This window comes from Hylobates moloch, unplaced genomic scaffold, assembly GCF_009828535.3.
Source record: "Hylobates moloch isolate HMO894 unplaced genomic scaffold, HMol_V3 SCAFFOLD_15, whole genome shotgun sequence".
NCBI lineage: Eukaryota > Metazoa > Chordata > Mammalia > Primates > Hylobatidae > Hylobates > Hylobates moloch.
In genome coordinates this window covers 46,441,317-46,464,379 of record NW_026652290.1, presented here as the reverse complement: position 1 = coordinate 46,464,379, position 23,063 = coordinate 46,441,317, and the positions used below count along the sequence as shown (strand labels likewise).

The 23,063-nt window shown below is 53.0% G+C and overlaps 1 protein-coding gene and 1 pseudogene across 2 annotated transcripts in view; one reads left to right on the top strand and one right to left on the bottom strand.

Moving 5' to 3' along the window:
• The window catches only part of KCNIP3 (potassium voltage-gated channel interacting protein 3), a 91,115-nt gene extending 72,795 nt beyond the window's left edge, over nt 1-18,320 (top strand). For both annotated transcript variants that reach the window (XM_032177475.2, XM_058428897.1), the window contains 7 exons: nt 6,149-6,273; nt 6,705-6,774; nt 6,995-7,065; nt 13,229-13,336; nt 14,008-14,112; nt 14,828-14,890; nt 15,601-18,320. In XM_032177475.2, coding sequence (XP_032033366.1) covers nt 6,149-6,273; nt 6,705-6,774; nt 6,995-7,065; nt 13,229-13,336; nt 14,008-14,112; nt 14,828-14,890; nt 15,601-15,648 — 590 coding nt within the window. In that variant the 3' untranslated portion in view covers nt 15,649-18,320. The remainder of the gene's footprint in view (nt 1-6,148; nt 6,274-6,704; nt 6,775-6,994; nt 7,066-13,228; nt 13,337-14,007; nt 14,113-14,827; nt 14,891-15,600) is intronic.
• Nucleotides 148-752, bottom strand: LOC116483429 (fatty acid-binding protein, brain-like; annotated as a pseudogene).
• Nucleotides 18,321-23,063: the final 4,743 nt, after the last annotated feature.

Sequence of the window (23,063 nt, the reverse complement as noted above, 5' to 3'; positions counted from 1 at the left end):
ACAAGTTTTTAAGTCACCATTTTCTACCTCCATGCTAAGGATAACCTTCTAATTAGTGATCAGCTGTACTGTAATAGCAGAATAACCCTAAGACTTGAGTAAACAGAAAAACTGAAGATCTTCTCCAGTTCCCAGCCAGGTAGTTTTCTATGCCTTCTCATAGTAGCAAACAGCAACTATGTCACCAAAAGTGAGGATCCAACAGCATAAGAATGACACAATGGACTTTGGGGACTCTGGGGAAAGGGTGGGAGGGGGTGAGGGATAAAAGGCTGTAAATTGGGTTCAGCATATGCAGCCGGGGTGATGGGTGAACCACAATCTCACAAATCACCACTAAAGGACTTACTCATGTAACCAAACACCACCTGTTCCCTAAAAACCTATGGAAATAAAAAAATTAATAAATAAGTGGGAGTCATAACCATTTTGCCATCCTTAATTTCTCTTACAAAATTTGTGTCTTTGCCATCCCATTTCTGTACGTGAACACGTTTGTCTCCATCCAGACTAACAACAGACGTACTCTAACAGTGTACAGTGTCTGTCATCAGCAGTGGTTTCTCTGTGTGATTGAATATGCTTTGAGTCCTGATCGCCACTTTGTCTCCTTCCTGACTGATAAACACTGTTGGTTTGGTCACATTTCCACCTGCCCAGTGGCAAAGCCTGCACCTTTGATGACCCTTCATGTAGTCATCAGAGTTCTGACTGTCCCTCAGCTTCCAGGTAGCACAAAAAGCCCCCACCATCCTTCCCTCTCCCTGTTTAGCTCCAAAACAGATAAGAGAGACCAGAGCAAGGCTCTTGGATCTTACTGCCACTGAAATTCAGGAGACACCTTTGCCTAAATTTTGATTTCTAATTGTTCATTACTTATCTATAGAAATGTGATTGATTTTTGTATATTGACCTTTTTTCTTGGGGGGAAAACATTCTGTTTTTTACCATTAAGAATGACGTTAACTATAGATTTTGTGTAGATGCTCTTTAATAATGTGGGGAAGTTTCTCTTTCATTCCCAGTTATTTTTAATGAATGGATGTTGAATTTTGTCAAATGCTTTTTCTGCATCAATTGATATGATTATGTGCTTTTTTCTTTTTTAGACTATTAATATGGTGGATTACCTTGATTTATTTTTAAATATTGAATCAGCCTCATGTTCCTGGAAAACCCCTCTTGGTGTGGTGTATTATTCTTTTTATTCATCAAAGGATTCAATTTGCTAATATTTTGTTGAGAAATTTCACACCTGTGTTCATGAAGAATATTGGTTGGGACTATTCAGGTTATCTTTTTCACCTGGGATGAATTTGGGTAGTCTGTAATTTTGCAGGAATTGGTCCATTTTATAAAAGTTGTTGAATTTGTGTGTGAAGACTTGTTCATAATATCTCCTTTTTATCCTTTTAATGTCTGGAGAGTTAGTACTTATTTCCCTTGTTTCCTTCCTGATATTGGTAGCTTGTCTTTTCTCTCTTTTTTTTTTAAATTTTTTCAATTTATTTTTTTTGAGATGGGGTCTTGCCCTGCTGCCCAGGCTGAAGTGCAGTGGTATGACCATGGCTCACTGCAGCGTCAATCTCCCAGGCTCAAGTGCTCCTCCCACCTTAGCTTCCCAAGCAGCTGGGACTACAGGTGCACACAACCATGCCTGGGTAATTTTTTTGTAGAGACAGGGTCTCGCTCTGTTGCCCAGGCTGGTCTCGAACTCCTGGGCTCAATCAATCCACCTGCCTCAGCATCTGAAAGTGCTGGGATTACAGGTGTGAACCACTGCACTCAGTCCATCAAGTGAACTTTTAATTTTAGGTATTGTTTTGTTCAAGCGTAGAAGTTCCATTTTGTTCTTTTATTATAGTTTTTAATTTTTCTACTAAGATTCTCATCTATTATGCTTTCTTTTCTTTATTTCTTTCAAAGTGTTGATAATAGTTGTTTTAAAGTTCTTTTCTAATAATTCTAACAATAAAAGTCTAATAATTCTGCTTATCCTTCATCTCTTTATTATGGTCACATTTTCTTGCTTCTTCTCATGTCTTTTTATTTTTTATTGTATGTTGGACATTGTGAAAGGGATAGTGTAGGCAATGGGTTATATTGTTTTAATATAAATGCTAACAAATTTTAGTGTGGCATGTAGTTAAATTATTGGCCAACTCACATGATCTTCACAGACTTTATTTTAGGCTTTGTCAGAGTAGGTTTGTTTTGACTTTGTCATTGGGTCTAGAGCATGCGCTTACTCAAGGACGTGGTTCACAGTCCTAAAGCATAGCTTTTCTGGGGTTTCAGCCAACACCTGAGTTGCTTAGGGAGGTATCTCCACTCTGGCTGAGCCAGTACTCCAGTTTTCCCATCACTGCATGAATTCTCATATGTCCTTTCAAGTACCTTTTCCTCTGCTTATTGGCCAGTTGTATATCTTTTTTTGTGACATGTCCTTGTCTTTTGCCTGTTTAAAAAATCGAGTTATTAGTCTTATGTTGATTTGTAGAAGTTTATTATGTACTCTGGAAATGAGTCCTTTGTCAGGTACATATACTGGAGATATGTTTTTCCAGTCTATCACTTGAGTTTCTTAATGACTTTATTGTAAGATTTGCAGCTATGCTTATATTTGTCATTGATTTTTTTTTTTTTTTTGAGATGAAGTTTTGCTCTGTCAACAAGCTGGAGTGCAGTGGTGCGATCTCAGCTCACTGCAATCTCCAACCTCCTGGGCTCAAGCGATTCTCATGCCCCAGCCTCCTGAGTAGCTGAGATTACAGGCGTGGACCACCACATCTGGCTAACTTTTTTTTTTTTTTGTATTTTTAGTAGAGACAGGGTTTCGCCATGTTGGCCAGGCTGGTCTTGAACTCCTGACCTCAAGTGATCCACCTGCCTCAGCCTCCCAAAGTGCTGGGATTACAGGCATGAGCCACTGCACCCAGCCTGTCATTGATTTCTACTCTTGTTTTTATTATGTTCTTTCTTCTATTTACTTTGAATTTAATTTGCTCTGCATTTTTTAGATTCTGACTCTTAGATCTAGAAGCTTATGTCATTGCTTTTACACCTATCTTCTTTTCTAATAAAGGAATTGAAAGCAATAAATTTCCCTGCCAGCCCAGCTTTACCTGCATGCAAATTTTGATATGCTCTGTTTTTTTAATCATTCAACGCAAAATATCTCAAAATGTGATCACCTTGCAGTTTATTCTCTGACCTATGAGCTAATTAGAAATGTATTGTTTATTTCCAAATACTTGAGATTTTCTAAATATCTTGTCCTGAATTTTAACTTAATACCATTGTGGTAAGAGTCTGTGTTGCAGCATCTGATATATATTGGTAACCACAGGATATGCTCTTGAAAAGAATGTGTATCTACAATTATACAGTGTTCTATAAATATTAATTAGGTCAAATTGGTTGATGGTGTTTTTCAAACCTTTTATGTCATCACTTGTCATACCATTTACTGGAAAAGATGCTAAAATCTTCCAATTATGATTGTGACTTATTTGTTTCTCTCTTTAGTTCTGAATTTTTTGTTTTAGGTATTTTAAAGCTCTGTTACTAGGTGATGTCTATTTTAGATTATTCTGCTTCTTGATGAATTAATCCTTGCATCATTATAAAACATCCCCAGCTTTCTTAATGTTTTTCCGTTCTTTTATTTTAAATCTTTTTTTTTCTTTCTTTTTTTTTTTTTTTTTTTTGAGATGGAGTCTCACTCTGTCACCCAGGCTGGAGTGTAATGGCGTGATCTTGGCTCACTGCAACCTTCGCCTCCTGGGTTGAAGCAATTCTCCTGCCTCAGCCTCCCGAGTAGCTGGGATTACAGGTGCCTGCCACCACACCCGGCTCATTTTTGTATTTTTAGTAGAGATGGGGTTTCACCATGTTGGCCAGGCTGGTCTTGAATGCCTGACCTCAGGTGATTCACCCACCTCAGCCTCCCAAAGTGTTGGGGTTACAGGTGTGAGTCACAGCACCCGGCCTTAATCTATCTTTGTATTAGGAGTATCCCTCCTGTAAACAGGATATAATTGGATCTTGCTTTTCCAGTCTGAAAAGTCTGCCTTTTAATCAAAGGATTCTTACCGTCCATCCATCCATCCATGCTGCTGTGTGTACATCTGCTCCACGGCACAGTTCTCCCCACTGTGCAGCCTCCATATTTCACCTACCCATCCTGCCTGCCATAAACCCCTGAGTTGCCTCCAACTCTCCCGCCAAAAATGCTGTTGCTGTGAGCATCCTTGTGCAGGCCCCTGGGCAGGGGAGGAGTCTATGTGGGATGCTTGTCTGGCGTGGGATGCTGGTTTACAGGGTTTGCCTATACTTAATATGACTAAGGATTCGAGATTCTACAGTATGTCTACGTGGTGATGGGAATGATCCAGAAGAGAGGAAAAGGTGATGAGGAAAGAGTGGGAGACTTGCTGGCACCACTTGCCTGAGTAGGCAAGAGGGGCCGGGACCCACTGCACAAGTGGCAGGTTTGCCTTCCCTGGGAGTGGGCACAGTTCAGGCACAGAGCAGGCAGGGGTGCAGACGTCTGGGGCAGGTGCAGGCAGGTGGGTAGGTGTGGGGTGAGGGCTTGGGAAATTTTCCTCCATGGCTTGTATCTTCTCAGTGAAGTGGGAAGCAACCTGAGGGTAAGTATGGGAGAGGAGATACTGGAAACTTAAGGGGAAGGATGGTATGACATAGTTATCTTGGAGATTGGGAGCATGTGTGGACCAAAGAAACAGCCCGATTGCTGAGCAGCTTTCAGGGTGCTCTTGTGGTTAGTGAGAGTGGGCGGTGCAGGCTGTCTTTCCCGCCATGCTCTCGGGAGAGGCCTGGGTATGGAGCAAGCTCAGCACAGGACCAGTGCCAGGCACCACGGGCACAGGATGAGCTGTGCAGGACAGCTGCCCCTGAAGAGCTCGCTGTGCAGTGGGAGAGGCAGCAGCCAGCACCAGCCATGCGGGTGATTATGGATCACCACCATTCTGTGTGGCCCAGGGGAGACAGGGCAGCGGTGCAGCGGGGCCCGTGCGTCCTGGGTCTGTGGGAAGGTGGCGCTCTGTAATTATGCGAGGATGCTGCTCAGCAAGGTGTGGGCACTCAGTGCTGTTTCAGCCCTGGCTTTATTTTGCATTGTAAAAGTGATGCCTGTCACACCAAAAGAAATTAGGAAAATGTTTTTTAAAATCATAAATAAAAAAGTAAAAATCACCTGAAATCGCACCTCCCGCCCAAATGTAGCCATGGTTAGTTAACAAGTTTGTGGTGGTTTTTTTCTTTTTGTTTTTTTTTTTTTTTTGAGATGCAGTCTTGCTCTGTCACCCAGGCTGGAGTGCAGTGGCGCGATCTCGGCTCACTGCAAGCTCCGCCTCCCCGGTTCATGCCATTCTCCTGCCTCAGCCTCCCGAGTAGCTGGGACTACAGGCGCCCGCCACCATGCCTGGCTAATTTTTTGTATTTTTAGTAGAGACGGGGTTTCACTGTGTTAGCCAGGATGGTCTCGATCTCCTGACCTCGTGATCCACCCGCCTCGGCCTCCCAAAGTGCTGGGATTACAGGCGTGAGCCACCGCGCCCAGCCAAGTTGTGTATTGTTTTTAAAGGACAGGTCTGATCCCTGCCCCCACAGCCCTGGAGGTTTAGCCTCCTAACCAGATGTGAATAACGCCCCTCTGCCAACTGTAGCTGAACAGCATCGCCTTAGGCCTCGAGGGCCAAGGGTTGGGGAAAGTCAGGGAGGGCCACGTGGAATAAGTGGTCTGGGAATTGGATCTTGAAGTTCAAGGGTCCCTCATGCCTGTCTTGCTGTCTTTCCCCCTCCTGTATCCCCTTGTTCAGTGCCTCTTTAGGACAAGAGCAGCTCCCACCTTGTTCCACCGTGCAGCTGACGGGGGCACACTGCAGGGGCTGCGATGGGGAGGCCTGCCCTGTGGAGGGCAGGAAAGCAGAGGCACAGCTCTTGCGTGGGCCACTCAGCCACACCCCCTCTGTTTGTGCAGTGCACAGCCTGTGTGGCTGTCCGTGGTAGTCATGCAAGGAGAGTTCCTCCACCCGCTATTTTGGCCCATGCCCTGGCCACACCGGAGCAAGATGGAGGAGCAAGGCTACAGGCCTTACCCTCTGTGGTCTGTGTCCCACTCCAGATAGCAGCGACAGTGAGCTGGAGCTGTCCACGGTGCGCCACCAGCCGGAGGGGCTAGACCAGCTGCAGGCCCAGACCAAGTTCACCAAGAAGGAGCTGCAGTCTCTCTACAGGGGCTTTAAGAATGTGAGTGTTCCCCATTCCCCCGGGAGAGGCCTTGGAGACCCTGGCCCAGGCAGACCTGGAAACTTCTCCATGCCACAGTAAATATCCCAGGGGCCTTTAACGGGCTTATGTGTTATGGGAAAGCTGTGTGGCGGGGGCAGGCTCCGGAATGGGCATCGCTGAGGCCGCCACGCTCCTCCCTCCGTGTCTTTGCTGCTGGTACAGAGGAGGAAGGAGGGTATGGGGGAGCAGTCACCCCCTTCCTATTCACCCCTGCTCCCTCTCACCCCACCCCTGCCCAGGCTCTTCACAACCCAGGCCAGGGGGCCCCAGCAGTGCCACGGGCAGCAGGCAGCCCCCAAGGGGGTGGAGAGAGGCCAGCCAGGCACCATGCGGAGTCGGGCTTGGAGCTGAGGGTGGCCGAGGGCTGAGGGGGTGCCTTCCTGCTGCAGGAGTGTCCCACGGGCCTGGTGGACGAAGACACCTTCAAACTCATTTACGCGCAGTTCTTCCCTCAGGGAGGTGAGTCCGAGGCAGGGCAGCCCTGCTATGTCCCAGTGTGGAGGGAGGGGACCCTCCTGCTGCCCTTTGCATCCTGGAGGCTTGGTGCTGCCCCTGTCCTGTGGGAAACAGGGACTCCAAGCCAGGACGCAGTTAGCACCCTCAGCTGGGGTTGCCTGGGGTGGGGGATGAGTCACCAGGCAGCCCCGACACACCCCAGCCTCTTCCTTGCCCTCCCCAGATGCCACCACCTATGCACACTTCCTCTTCAACGCCTTTGATGCCGACGGGAACGGGGCCATCCACTTTGAGGTAGGTCCTCGCGGCTTCCTCCCACATGTCCTGCCCCTGTGGCTGCAGGGGTGAATCCTTGCCCTGGCGTCACTCTCAGGGCTGTCGAGAGAGCCATGGTCCTGGGTGGGAAGGATCTTGTGAGTCACCCTGGGAACGAGTGGATGTGGCTGGCCCTGGGCCAGTGAGCTCTGGGGTGTTTGACTTTGCTGGGCTGGCACCACGTTCTCAGCCTTTTCTTCCATTTGAGAGTTTGCATCCACCTCTGCCCAGTCAAGGGAGCCCCCGAGGCACCCACGGGTGGTAGTGACCCAGCGGGAATTTGCATTTTCAAAGGGATCAGGGCTTAACTCAGAGGCCCGGTTTGCTGATGGTGGGATGCGAGACCTCCATTTTCAGAATTTACGCGTTACCCAGGAAATAGGCCAGAAATGTCTAGAAAACATCGCAGCCGGAGCAGCCTCCAGGGCTCATCCCAGCTGGGCACTGAGAGTGAAGCCTGGTGTTACCCACTGGCGGAAGGAGAAGCCTGTCCCCCACCCAGACAGCTTCCCTGTGAGGGCCTGGCCTGGGCTCCTCCCCAGCCCTGCCACACAGGACCATTGGAGAGAGGCCCCATCTGCGGAGCCCAAGCCTCTAAAAATAGCTGCAGGCGAAAAGCTGAAACCGCTTTGGGGAGGAAAACCTTGCTGAGAGCTGGCTTGATCGATACCCCGACAGCTTGGCTTCCAGGCTAAGGGCAGCTAACAGGAAAGCACAGAGAAGCACATGGGGCCGGAAGGCCCCGGCCACATGGGGTAATAATAACTTGTCAATAAGCTGCGCGGGTTATTTTTATGCTGCAAGCCCGCCAGGCACACGGACACTCCCTGCCTGCCCTGTGACCACAGGACCCCTCCACTCTGAGCCACACTCTGAGGGCTCTGCACATAGAAGCAGACTGTGTTTTCAAATCTTGTTTTCAGATTTGAAATACCAACCCCACAGCACACAGAAAACACCCGGTTAGCACAGAGGAGCCTCAGGAGGACTCAAGGTCCCTTCCCTGCCCCTCCCTCCTGGGGTGCCCTTTAAGAGGCACCTGAGACTTCAGGCAGTAAAGTGTCTTTAGGAAACGGTGTAAGGGACAGGCGGGGTGTGAGTGGTTTTTCTTGTTCAGGAATGAGATGACTGAGAGGCTCAGCAGAGCCCCTGCGCATGGCAGCGCTCAGGAGGGTCACAGTCGCCCCTCACCTCCTGTGGCCATCACCCTCACTGTCCTGAGGGACAGCCTTGTGGCCCTTTAAGGAAGCAGGCGGCAGCCCTCTGGGCTGGGTCTGTCAGTGGCTGTGCTGTGGCGCCTCTGCTGGGCACCTTCTCAGAAGATCACTCATCCCTGGCTTCTTCCCGGGCCTTCTGCAGCTTCTCTGCACATGAAACGAAGTCCTCTGGCTTTACGCAGGTACATTTACCTTGAGGAACTTCTCGATTTCAAAGTGTTCTGCTCTGGGAAGGAGGAGGGCGCAAGCCCCCATGGCTCCATCCTGGGAGCCCCACAGGCTGGGATCCCAGTGGTCACAAAGGATCCTGCCAGGGACAGAGGCACCAAATCTAGTCTGGAGAACACTGGGCCGTCCTCACTGCCAGGCCTCAGAGCCTCCTACGTGTGCCTGTAATGCAAGGCAAGCCTGCGTGACACTGTCTGCAGTGATCCTGTCCTTTTCTGTATATTCTTAGAGACAAGATGCATATTAGTTACAGTTTACTGATATGGTAAAAGATAATACCCTCCCTCCGCTCACCAAAAAGAATAACCAAAAAGACCAACTCGGAAAACACACAGACCTCAACAGAGCCGAGCAGGCGATGCCTCCGCACACCCCACCTCGGAGTGGCTCCTGCTCCCATCCCCAAGGACCTTCTGGGATTTGCCAGCAGCAGGGAGCCCCAGGTGAGCAGCGCCACACACAGATTTGCTGAATGCTCTGGCCACCAGGGCCTTTCTCGTGCAACTCATCTGGCTTGCCAGGACGTGCAAAGCTTCCAAAACGATTCCGTAGACTGTTGGGGCCTCTTCAGTGCCCAGGATCAAGTCAGGCCCAGCTTGGAAGTGGCAGCCAGGCGGGCATCTGGAGGTGCGGCCGCTTCTCTGTTAACCTCCCCCGACAGTAAACTGCTCCATGTGCCAGTGGCCAAGCAGCATCCAGGGCCGTGTGAGGGCAGGCCTGCAAGCCCAGGAACCACATGCGACTCCTACCCCTCGCTAAGCACCTGCTCTGGGCTCTGCCAGGCGACCCTCCTATGCACTCTCGTGCACCTTTATCTGGAAGTGTGCTGTATCGCCGGAGCCCTCACCCTGCCTAGCCCCTGCCATGGGGACAGCCGTAGAGCAGAGGCTGTGGATGTGACAGGGTTCCTACACCTGTTCAGCCGCAGAGCCTGCTGCTAGCAGCTGAATATCAGGGCTTCTCCACAGCAGACAGACCACCTGAGGGGCCTATGTCAGCTGAAGACAAGGTGAAGGACAGCGGTGCCTGCCCGGGGTCCACAGGAGAACGGTGGGGTCCACAGGAGAACGGTGTGCTCCACGCCCTTGCTGCCCACTAGGAAGGCCTGTCTGACCCAGGGCTTCAGGGATAACTTAGAATCTTCACTACTGTGTAAACCATGCCCAAGCTTCAGTGATTATTATTTCCTAAACTTGGACATAGTAGAAATATAACAGTGTTTCTCCTTTGTTTTTTAATTTTTAATTTTTTTGTTTTATTTTTAAACAGGCTGGAGTGCAGTGGCACCACCATAGCTCATTGCAGCCTCGACCTCCTGGCCTCAAGTGATCCTCCCACCCAGTAGCTGGGACTGCAGGCACATGCCACCATGCCCGGCTAATTTTTTTATTTTAATTGTTGTAGACGCAAGGTCTCACTATGTTGCCCAAGCTAGTCTTGAAATCCTGGCCTCAAGCAATTCTCCTGTCTCAGCCTCCCAAAGTGCTGGAATTGCAGGTGTGAGCCACCACACCTGGGTGTTTCTTCTTTAAAATATTTTCGTTGGCCGGGCTCGGTGGCTCACACCTGCAATCCCAGCACTTTGAGAGGCCAAGGCGGGCGGATCACCTGAGGTCAGGAGTTTGAGACAAGCCTGGCCAACATAGCGAAACCCCGTCTCTGCTAAAAATACAAAAGAAATTAGCTGGCATGGTGGCAGGTGCCTGTAATCCCAGCTGCTCGGGAGGCTGAGGCAAGAGAATCGCTTGAACCCAGGAGTCAGAGGTTGCAGTGAGCCGAGATTGCACCACTGTACTCCAGCCTGGGTGACAGAGTGGGACTCAATCTCTCTCTATATATAGATATAGATATAGATGATATAGATATAGATATAGATATAGATATAGATATAGATATAGATATAGAGTCATTGTCTTCAGTTATACACACACATGACTGGAGTCCAACACATTCGCAGGGTGCACGTTGGAAAACCAGCAGGTGACCACCACCTTGTCTGCTGTAGCCAGTCGCCTGTGCTTGTTTCCATGTCCCCCAGCAGCTTGCTTCCACTTTTCCACCCCCTGCCACGAGTGAGAATTTGGGACTCCCTCAGACACACAACTTTCCCGTCCCCCCAGCCCCCCACCCATCCCCCAGGAGGCTGGGGAGAGAGGATCGCTTGAGCCCAGGAGTTGGGGACTGCAGTGAGTCCAGCTTTCCAACAGACTCTAGGCTTCAGGTTGGATAAGGCCTTGGTTTACTCTGATTTGTGAACTGGACCCCTCGCTGAGGCTTGTTGTCCATTGCAATGATCTTTTCCTTTCCTTTGCCTACGGTTAACACTGGTCCTGATGATTGGTTTGTCTGGTGTTCTGTGGCCTCATTATTCATTCAAGCCCAGGCCCTTCTCCAGTCATCTGAACCTGTTGCCTGGCATCTGCCAGAGGAGGCCCCCAACCCAGCCTCCCATGGCTCCATCCTCACTGGGGCCTGGTGCCCTCTGGGGCTTCCTCCCCTCTCTGCTGGGCTGGGCCTTCTGGTTCTGGATCCTGATCTTTCTTTCTCTTGCTTTACTCTCTGTGTGTTCAGGGGCTCACCGCCCAGCCGATTCCTATAAAAGAGGACGTGAGCTGTAACTTTGGAGCCTTTGAGCACCTGGGAGTGTCTTTATTCTGTTCTTACTCTTGCTTAATCCGTCATAGGGACCAGCACCCCCAGGGGTGAAGGAGACAATTTTTCTCCTTCAAAATTGGGGGTGGCATTGTTCCCTGGGCCTCCTGCCTCAGGCGCTGCTGCAGAGCAGGTGCCCCTGCTGACACTGACCTGTGATGGGACCCGATTTTGCTTTTTCTGTTTGGCGTTGCTTTCCTCTCTGAAAGTTTATAGGATCCTCTGTTTGCACCCAATTTGCTGAAATTTCACCATGATCTATGCGTGCAGCTAAACTGCAGGCTGTTTTCATGCATTGTGCCAAGCCTTGGTGGACACCGGAAATCTCTGCTTCCATTCTGGGAAATCGTCTTTCCTGATTGCTCCTACCCACTTTCCTCCGTTTTCTCCCGTTCTTCCCAAACTGCCTGTGTCCCAGCATTGGCCCCTCTGGAGTGCACCTCTCATTATCCTCTTTTCTCCCCTATATTCCAGCTGTTTGCCTTCTCATTCCACTTCATGGAAGATTCCATTTGCTCTCCCAACCTTTCTTTTTAAGTCTGTCATTTTGCTTTCTTATTTTTAATTTCCGAGAGCTCTTTCTTTTTTCCATTTACCCCTTTTTTGTGACATCCTATTCTTATTTTAGTGATGGAAGATTTCTAATCTCTGAACCTAATAGTTGTCAAATTTTTTTCTCCTGGGATAATTTTTCTTCTTCCAGATCGCTTTCCTCTGTCTCTCTCTCTCTCTTTCTCTCTGTCTCTCTCTCTCTCTCTCATGGTACAGACTTCCTCCAATCCCAAAAATCTAACACTTGAGGGGCCTCAGGGCCTTGGTGCGTGGCCCTGTCCGTTGCACTCTGACCGTCCTCCATCCCACTTCGCTGGTACAGCCCTTTTCTCACCCCTTTCTTTCAGAGTAGCCTGGGAGGACCCCAGGGCGCAGGGACGGTTTCACCTTTAAACTTTCCAAGAGGTAGGGGGAAAACCTGCTTTCTACCAACTGCTGTAACAAAACAGTTGAAGTTGTCACATGGAAACCATTTAAACAGCCATATTCTGTCATATTAGTAATAAAGTGTCCCATGCCAAAGGCGATGGCCACACACGTGACTGAAGAGTTGAGCACCAGGGTTGGGCAAGGTGGCCCTGGGATTATACCTGTAATCTCAGCATTTTTGAAGGCCAAGGTAGGAGAATTACTTGTGGCCAGGAGTTGGAGACCAGCCTGGACAGCATAGCGAGACCCCATCTCTATAAGTATAAAATAAACTAGCCAGGCATGGATTACTCCGAGTGGTCCCAGCTACTCAGGAGGCTGAGGTGGAGGATCGCTTGAGCCTGGGAGTTTGAGACTGCAGTGAGCCGTGATGGCGCCACAGCATTCCAGCCTGGTGACAGTCTGAGACTCTGTCTCTAAAAACAACAAACAAAAAGCTGAGCATCATTCCTCTAGCTTTTTAATCTGGAAGTTTTCAAGCACGTTTGCTTGGCAGACTAAACATAGAGCACCTCCTTTATTAAAAGAGCACCCCCAGGCGTCTCCAGCGGCAGCACTGCATTAAATGGGTCTAGGACACCATATATATTTGAATATCTTTATCTGGCATCAGTATCAGCTACCATGCCACTCCTGCCACACATGCAGACACATGTGCGTGCACTCACACAGGTTCACACACTCACACAGGTACACACACTCACACAGGTACACACACTGGTTCACACACTCACACAGGTACACACACTCACACAGGTACACACACTCACTGGTTCACACACTCACACAGGTACACACACTCACACAGGTTCACACATACAGATGCACACCCTCACACAGGTGCACACCCTCGCACAAGTTCACACACACAGGTGCACACCCGTGCAGGCGCTCACACACGGGCACACACTCACCCTGTGCTGACCTGAATGGATGCCGTCAGTCTCTTAGGGAGGCTCTGTGCCTATTGGAGGCGTGAATTTCAGTGGAAGCCACACAGCAACTGGAACTAGAACCTGGGCATTGATTGGATTGTCACGCCCCACACTCTCTTTTCCCCATAGGACTTTGTGGTTGGCCTCTCCATCCTACTGCGGGGCACAGTCCACGAGAAGCTCAAGTGGGCCTTTAATCTCTACGACATTAACAAGGATGGCTATATCACCAAAGAGGTAGTGGGGGGCTGGGGATAGGGATTGTCCCCTCCTCCTCACCTGCTGCGCCATCCCCCGCCGCTCTTCCTCTCCCTGCTCCTGCTGCCCACCTGTCTTCTCCCGCTCTCCATCCAGAGACTGGCCCTGGGGACAGCAGCCAGCGGGCTCTCCTCTCCTGGGCTCGGTCCTGGACACCCAGGTATGGAGTGTGGGCTCAGGTACCCTGTAGCACACATCTCGGTCCAGCTCAGCAAGTGTTCTCAGTCATACTGTCTTACACAAAAGGCCTTGGGGAGACTTAAGTGGAGAAGCCAGAGGTCTTGGCCTTGGCCCCCATCAAGTGAAGGGGGCAGTGCGGTCCCTTAAGGCATGGGTGGAGAGGGGAGCCCTCCCACATGGGCCCACAGACAGGTTTTGTTTGGTCCAAGCACTTTTTCTTCTACAGCGTCACATTTTGGAGATAAGCACATAGCAATCCATCTCCCACTTCTCTGGGAGATGAGCTTCCCCTAGAGTCAGAAGCTCGCTCTGGGTGCCCTGGAAGTGGACAGGCTCCTCTCTCCAGCTCGTCCGGCCCCTCGCACTCACTGCCTTGGAGGTGCCCTGCACCCTTGGATGCCGCCTGCTCCCTTTGGGCCCTCACAGCCACCCCAGCCTTGCAGCAGGCTCATGCCAGCCTCCCCCTCCAGGAGATGCTGGCCATCATGAAGTCCATCTATGACATGATGGGCCGCCACACCTACCCCATCCTGCGGGAGGACGCACCGGCGGAGCACGTGGAGAGGTTCTTCCAGGTGAGTGAGCGCCAGCCCTGCCTAGAGAGGGGAGCCCGGCAGAGGAAGGGGCTCTCGCTTTTGGGGCCACCTCGGGCAAGTGGCTTGCCCCTCTGAGCCTCCCCACTCCCCATGAGGAGGTTAAACTTGCCCCTCCAATCTGGCTGGTTGTCAGAACCCCTGAGTAGTGAACTACACCACTGCTCTGCCCTGTGGACCTCATGTGGGGGCCAGGGCTGGGGATCCTGAGGCAGCTGACCCTGGGCCGGAGCTCCATGCCTCCTGAGAGCTGTGTGGCTCCTCCAGGAAGATGCTCTGGGAGAGGAGCGGGTTGGGGGCCTTCACCTGTATGCATGGGGGCTGCAGGGGCTGCAGGCTTTGCCTCCTGCTTGCTGGGGCCACTAGACATGGGCCATCCTGTGACTCAGTTGCTCCCTCTGCCCTGGCTGCCTCAGGTGAGCATGGGAACAAATTCTGGGAAACCCAAGCCCAGGAAGTCTCAGGGAAGTGGCCTAGGGGAGCAGTGGGGAGATGCTTGGAGCCTCAGCAGTTGGTTGGGAGGTGGCTATGAAGGGTGGATTATGTGGCCTGGATCCAGAGTAGTCACAGGGGACAAGTCGGAGTGGAGGGAGCCCACCCGCCCATCCACCCACCGGTGACTTCTGCATCCTCAGGCCAGGGTCAGGGCTGTCTCTGCTGGGGCACAGACTCACCTTGGGCATGGCTTGGGTTGCAGAAAATGGACCGGAACCAGGATGGGGTGGTGACCATTGAAGAGTTCCTGGAGACCTGTCAGAAGGTAGGCGGCACGGGAGGCCGGGCCACAGTTCTCTGCAGGCTCTGCACGGAGGTGGGTGGTTGGCAGCATCCGCTCGTTCCCTCACCCCAGTCCCACCCCTGCCAGCCCAGGACATGGCAGCTATCCTTGGCCCCTTGCCACCTCCTGGACAGCCCCAAGCTCCACTTGCCCTGTTGTCTGAGTCTCCTCCTCCCCACCCACCCCTGCAGCCCACAGCATCCTCCCACTACCCCTACACCCTCCCTCAGCCCCGCCCCTGGAGAACCTCAAGTTAGGGGCAGACATGGGGCCAGCCAGAGGGAGAGGGTCACTGTGGGGAGGCACCAGAGCCTCCGCAGTGTTGCTGCTGGCCCTTCCAGAGAGCACCTCAGGGGGGCAGGATGCTGGGCCTCCAGCGCCTCTACTGCCCCACTCCCAGAGCAGTCCTGGTTAGCCCCCACCTCCGCTGGAGGCCAGCCAGGATCCCCTTCATCAGCTCATCCCAGATGGGCTTGCAGTCAGGAGTGGGGTTGAAGACAGGCTGTGCCTCACCAGCCGGGGACCTCGGACCAGCTACTTCACCTCCCTGTCCCCCAGCTCCCCTGCACCCGATAAGACAGACAGACAGGCAGTCGCCACAGGCTCCAAGTTCCTGGCGGGAATCTGCTCAAGGGGGTCAGATCTGGAGCCCACCCAGCACCTGACCGGCCTCCCTTCCTCTCTCCACGCAGGACGAGAACATCATGAGCTCCATGCAGCTGTTTGAGAATGTCATCTAGGATACGTCCGAAGGAGTGCATGGCCATGGCCGCCTCCACCCCCAAGAAACCTCCATCCTGCCAGGAGTAGCCTCCAAGAAACTTTTAAAAACTAGATTTGCAAAAAGTGAACAGATTGCTACACACACACACACACACACACACACACACACACAGCCATTCATCTGGGCTGGCAGAAGGGACAGAGGTCAGGGAGGGGCTGAGGAATCCAGGAGCCCCAGTCAGCCCCTCCCAGGCCAGTGAGGCGAAGCTGCCTCTGGGTGAGTGGCTGACAGAGCAGGTCTGCAGGCCACCAGCCGCTGGATGTCACCAAGAAGGGGCTCGAGTGCCCCTGCAGGGGAAGGTCCAATCTCTGGTGTTAACCCCCCCTCCCGTTCTCCATTCCGCTTTCTTGCCACACAGTGGGTCGGCTCCGGGCTCCCCTGGTCTCCTCCCCACAGCCACTGTCTGCCCACTACCTACGCTTCTAGAAAGCCCCTCACCTTGGGACCCCAGAGGGACCAGCTGGGGGGCAGGGGGAGAGGGGGTGATGGAGGCCGAGCCTGCAGCTTTCTGGAAATGCTTCCCTGGGGGTCCGAGGACCCCCTGCCACTCCACTGACCTGAAAGAGCTGGGTACCAGGCCACCCACTCTGGGGCAAGCATGGGTGGTGAGGGGCCACTGGGCCCCATTCTCCCTCCATGGCAGGAAGGCAGGGGATTTCAAGCTTGGGGATTGGGTTGTGGTGGAGAATCTGAGGGCACTCTCTGCCAGCTCCACAGGGTGGGATAAGCCTCTCCTTGCCCCAGTCCTGGTTCAGTGGGAATGCGGTGGGTAGGGCTGTACACACCCTCCAGCACAGACTGTTCCCTCCAAAGTCCTCTTAGGTCCCGGGAGGAGGCACGTGGTTCAGGGACTGGAAGCCAGGGAGCCCGGGGCAGAGCTCAGAGGGGCCTGGGAAGGGGCGTGTCCCTCCTCTTCCTGCAGTGCTCCTCCCATGGCCTAGCAACTTGGCTGAGCCCCCTCCTGAAGCAGTGTCGCCGTCCCTCTGCCTTGCACAAAAAGCACAAGCATTCCTTAGCAGCTCAGGCGCAGCCCCGGTGGGAGCCCAGCACACTGCTTCTCAGAGGCCAGGCCCTCCTGCTGTCTGAGGCTTGGGCCCAGTAGCCCCAATACGGTGGCCCTGGGGAAGAGGCCTTGGGGGTCTGCTCTGTGCCTGCGATCAGTGGGGCCCCAAAGCCCAGCCCGGCTGACCAACATTCAAAAGCACAAACCCTGGGGACTCTGCTTGGCTGTCCCCTCCATCTGGGGATGAATGGTGAGGGCTGAGGGGGCTGTGGCTGGGTGGTCAGCAGAAACCCCCAGGAGGAGAGAGATGCTGCTCCCGCCTGCTCAGGGCCTCACCCAGAAGGAACCCGGTGTCAGGCCGCATGGCTCCTCCAGGAACATTCCCACATGATACATTCCATCACAGCCAGCCCAGCTCCACTCAGGGCTGGCCCGGGGAGTCCCCGAGTGCCCCAGGAGGCTAGCCCCAGGGTGAGCAGGGCCCTCAGAGGAAAGGCGGTATGGCGGAGGCCGTGGGGGCCCTTCGGCATTCACGCACAGCCTGGCCTCCCCCACGGAGCTGCATGGACACCCGGCTCCAGGCTCCAGGCTGACTGGGGGCCTCTGCCTCCAGAAGGGCATCAGCTTTCCCTGGCTCAGGGATCTCCTCCCTCCCCTCACCCCCTGCCCAGACCTCCCAGCTGGTGTCACTCTGCTTCTAAGGCCAAGGCCTCAGGAGAGCATCACCACCACACCCCTGCCGGCCTTGGCCTGGGGGCCAGACTGGCTGCACAGCCCAGCCAGGAGGGGTCTGCCTCCCACGCTGGGACACAGACTGGCCGCATGTCTGCATGGCAGAAGCGTCTCCCTTGGCCACGGCCTGGGAGGGTGGTTCCTGTTCTCAGCATCCACTAATATTCAGTCCTGTATATTTTAATAAAATAAACTTGACAAAGGAGAGGGATTCCTGTTGGCTTTATCCTGGCTCTGAACTTCAGCTCAGCATTTCCCACCCCTGCTGCCATTAGCCGTGGATCCTGCCCGGTGCTGTGCTGGGAAATGTTTGACAGCTAGCTCTGGGGGCAGAGAATGCCACTCAAATTCTCAGGCTCGCAGTGTGACCTCACTGAGGCTAAGATGCACACAGTGGGCCTTCAGGGCCTTCATGGGAAGCGCCAGCCCTGGAGCCTCCACACAGACCCCACAGGGCAGGAGGACTTCTTGAGGCACCATGTGTATTTCACCCCCAGATAATTTTTCTTTCCCAGTTCCAGGAAGTCATTCTGGATGTCCCCTTGGCTGAAAAGTGAGGGTCATGGGGCAGAAGAAAGCAATATTTGCCTGAACACATCTCCTGGTGTTTATTTTCAAAAGTATAAGCCCTGTGAGGACAATGCCGGGGAAGGGACAAGAATGAGAGCCTGGGGGGAGGGAGGAGGAGGGTTCCCCAGCTCACCAGTTCAGATTGAAGAAATCCAAACACGTCCTAAGCAAGTGAGATAAAAGGGAACTCACCTAAACATGTTACGGTGAATTGCAGAACACCAAAGACAGAGACGGCAAAGACAGCCAGAGACAGACTGCCTGCCAGCTCTCCTCAGTGACAGTGATGCGGAATGACGGGAATGGCATGTCCAGTTTGCCGAGAGAAAACTACCAACCTGGAATTTTACACCAGGCAAATAAAACATTTTCAATGTGGCATGGTGGCTCACACCTGTAATCCCAGCACTTTGGGAGGCCGAGGTGGGTGGATCACCTGAGGACGGGAGTTCAAGACCAGCCTGGCCAACATGGTGAAACCCCATCTCTACTAAAAATACAAAAAATTAGCTGGGCATGGTGGCGAGTGCCTGTAATCCCAGCTACTAGGGAGGCTGAAGCAGGACAATTGCTTGAACCTGGGAGGCGGAGGTTGCAGTGAGCCGAGATGGTGCCACTGCACTCCAGCCTGGGGTGGAATAGACTCAAAAAATAAATAGTCTCAAAAAATAAATAAATAAATAACTTAAGAGACTTTGCCACCAATAGATAATAGAGAAAAGGGCTTTACTTCATGTGGAAGCAAGGCGATCTCCCAGCTAAAAGGTCCAAGGTGCAAGAAGCATGAAGGGTGTAGAGAGCAGTAAATATTGAGGGAATCTAAAGAAATGCAATGTTACTTACAAAAATAGTAAAAAAAAAAAAAATCAGCATAATTTCCAAAAATAGCTAATGCAATATTTCTAGCCTCACTGCTCTCCCAGACCTTATTGCTTCCTCATCAAGAGATGGAGACTAGTTTTCCTGTCCTCAAAACTCAGTAGGACTTCATGTGACTGTCTTGATGAATAGAACATGGCAGAAGTGAGGCTCACTCACTCACATGCATGATAGCTGGTGCTGCTGGCAGTAAGCCTGAACATCAGTTGGGGCTGTTGGCAGGAAACATATATGGGCTCTCCATGTGGCCTGGGCTTCCCTACAATGTGGCAGCTAGGTTCCCAAGGGCAAGTGTCCTAAGAGAGAACCAGGCACCAGCCGTATTACCTTTGATGACCTACCCTCAGAAGTCAAGCTGCATCACTTCTTCCACGTTCTAGTCATCACATGAAGTCCTACTGAGTTTTGAGCGTAGGAGAACTAGTCTCCATCTCTTGATGAGGAAGTGATAAAGTCTGGGAGAGCAATGGCGCTAGAAATATTGCATTAGCTACTTTTGGAAATTATACTTTTTTTTTTTTTTTTTTTACTATTTTTGCAAGTAACATTGCATTTCTTTAGATTCCCTCAATATTTACTGCTCTCTAGGCCCTTCATGCTTCTTGCATCAGCCTCAAGCACACAGGACAGACAGAAGCTCCCCACACACCCTTGTGACATAGTCACCCATCTGCCACAACACAAACCCCAGTTCACCGTTCACCAGCTGTGTGACCTTGGGCAAGTCACACAATCTCTCTGTGCCTTGGTTTTCTCATCTGTAAAACAAGCACAAGGAGAGAGTCTGCATTACAGAATCAGGCTTAGATGAGCACAGGATGTTCAGATACCACATCCAGCTCCAGCAATGGGTTGGACCATCTCATGGCCTGGCTTTTGGGAGCAGATCATTCCCTGCCCCAGCACTGCTTCTGCGAAACGCGGCTGCCCTCTGCCTCCATTCTCTGTCATGTGCAGCGTCTTCTCTCCGTTAGGGCGCACTCCCACCGCCCCCAGAGGAGTTGACTGGACTGAAGATGGCCCTTTCTGCTGGGTGTGGCTTTCCCCTGCCAAGCCTCTCAATGGCCCATGGATTGGCTGCCCCTGGGACAGGGTCGGGGCTGGTCCAATCCGCTCTGGGAGCCAGCACTGTGCAGCTCCCACCCAGACATCAGTGCAGAAGTCTGGGTGGGAAAGGGGCAAAGGCAGGGGAGTCCTCTTGCTCCCTTCACCCTGCCCTGAGGACAGAGAAGAGCTGTGTCCCCAGTGCACATCCCAGGTGACTGCTTGACACATGCCACGTCTCTATAGCCTTGTAGCATCTAGGGCGCAGGGCAATGCTTCCATTCTGGAACTTTCTGTGTTGTCTTGAGCATGTCAGTTTACCTTGCTGAGCCTCGGTTTCCCTTATCTGTAAAATAAGCAACGATAACACAAAACTCCTCTACTAGGGCTGGTGTGATGATTCCGCATGCACATCTACTCGTCTCTTAATAAACACGGGCGTCCCTCCTTCCTAGCCACTGACGTGTGCCTGCATCTGTCCCTTTTTACGAAATGGTGACTCACACCCATAAGCCATCAGAGAGCGGACAGACATTTCAGGAGTTTCCAGGTCTTGGAAACAAATCCGTGCTGGTCGCCAGTTTTCCTGGTAACCCCAAGGCCGGTGTGAGGACCAGCAGGCTGAGGAGGGGTAGTCCGGGCCATCGGGCCACAGCAGGCCACTCTCACTGCGCGGAAACAGGGAGGGAAGAGGGCCCAGAGCCGGCGCTGGCACCCGTGGGCCTGGCCTGTCTCTTTCACCCCAACAAGGGCCCTCTCGACAGCGTAGGGTGGGAAAGGCGGGTCCAGAGACGGTGGCCAGCGTGCCCACACCCTCCCCGTTGTGCCCTGTAGCACAGCTTTCCAGAGAATTGGCCACTGGGGTTTAGAAGGTCCCAGGCTTCTCCGGCTGCAGGAGAGATTTCGCAGGAGACCGGAGCGAGGCGTTCGAGTGCTGTGTCCCCCACTGACCGCCAGGGGGCGACTGGGGCCCACCGCGGCCTCCAGCTCCTTCAGTCCTTCGGCCCGAGGAAGCTCCTTGGAAGGAGCTTGTCATTTCCTTCACAGCCGCAAAGACACGTTCCTATTTCTGCCTCACTCTCCACATGGTTTGCCCCCAAAACTGAATGTATCAAGTAACGAGCGCACCGAGTGCACCAAGTTGGGTGCTGGGGACAGGCACGATGCGTGTTCCCGGCCTAATTCCCCGGGGCGCTCCTAAGAAGCCTGCACGTGACCCGCTAGGCTTTCCGGACTGGACCGAAGACAGCTTGGGAACCCCACTCACATCCTTCACAGGCCCCTGTCGGGTCCGGAAGGCGGGAGACAGCGGCCTTCCAGGAGCCCACGGAAGGAGACCTTTGCAGTTAACTGAGGCCCACAGACCTGGACTTTGACAGGACCACAGCCTGCCCCAGGGAGGTAGAGACGTTTCTGCATTCTCTAGGGACTCTGCGGTCTCTAACCTGCGCCCCGTGGCCCCGAACCCTCAGGAGCACCAACACTGTCCTTCAAGTTCACAGCCACCTCCCAGGCTCCCGAGGCTGCAAAGTGCTTTGCTCTCCCTGAGCCCTAATCATTGCGTCTCTGCTTTGGGCAGGGCTTTAACCTTCACTCCCCATGCTTTCCAAGCGCTGTGTTCCCAGGTCTAGGCAAGGTAAGTGCCATTCTCCATTTATTAAACACCTTCCACACAGCGGGCACAGCTGCATCTTGAGTCCACAGGGAAGAGGCCGCAGTTCCTGCTGTCAGGAAATTCAAGTCTTGTGGGGACAGCAGAAGGCAGTGAGAAGAGGCCCTGATGATGATGGGGCGATGCGGGAAGTGACCTCGGGGCACAGGCTGGAGACTGCACTTGTGGGGATGCGATGGAGGGCTCATACATCCCCTAGAACTGTGAACAGAACAGGAGTGAGCAGAACCTTCCTTGGTGTGGGACATGTCTGCCATGTGTCAGATCACTGTGGAGCCTTTGATCCCCATCACCTGCCCTGGCTTCCCTGGCGGACACATTCCAGGCAGAGTTGTCTAGAGTGAGTAAGGCTTTGACACCTACTGTGGAGGACCTCTCTGACCCAGTTCTGCCCTTCTCCAAAGGTGGTTCTTTGATCTGTTCATTGCCCTCATCAACCTTCTGTGTCCCAGACAAGCCCCCAAGTCCAGAGGCACTGCTGCCAGCCCAAAGCAGGTACTGGGCCCTCCCCCAGCCCTCTGGTCCTCTCACCTGGGCCCCAGCCCCTTGGGTTAGGGGCCTACCAAAGGCCGGCCATTCCTGGAGAGGAAATCACTGGTCATGTGTGGGCCAGCTGTGGCCCATGTGTGGGACTTTGTCCCAGCCACCTGATTGTCAAGGGAATGTGCAGAGCTCCCTGCAAGGTGAGCTTCACAGGCGTCAGAGATTGGGAAAGACAGTTGGGGGTGGGGGAGAGGTGGGGCCCTGCTTCACAGGGAAGCGGACCTGAGGGCCGGTGACAGAGCCAGCATGGCCAGGAGTAACCTCATGCCTGAGTGAGGCCAAGATGGTACCAGGAAGAAACTCTCCCCACCCTGCCCACACCCCCGCCACTCAAATATCTCACGGATCTAGATAGAAGGGGAACATACGGGTCTTGTTCGCCTTTGGCCAGAGCTGAGAGGTCCTGGCGAAGGGGCTGTGTACTGGGCGGGGACCTGTCAGGAAGGCCCTGTGTGGCCCTGGAAGGGAGTCAGGCTCCTCCTGCACAGTGCCAGAGCGCAGCCATCTTTAAGTGGTGGTGGCAGCACTCAGTGGACCACCATCGCCTCCCCTGCCTGCACCCACTCAACTGCTGCCCGGCCACCGAGGGCCATCAGTCTTAGCACTGGGCTCCCTGCCAGCCCTGCACACCTTTCTGTTCTCTCTGTTCCTCAAGCAGGAAACCCGGCTTCTCTGGAGCTCACCAGGCCCAGCCGTACCTGCCTTTGCTCCTGCTCTTTGACCCATGCACAGAGCTCCCTCTGTTCAGCTCTTGACCAGCTTTGAACATAATCAAACCCTCCGCCGATAAAGGATCTATGTCTACCCCATCCCTCTGCCTGAGATAAAAGGCCCCCAGGAACTTCTCTCTTGCTTGTGGCCTTGGGCACCATGAGGGCAAGGGGGAAGGTCTCCTGACCGAGCACCAGTCTTCTGCCTCCCCAGCCTC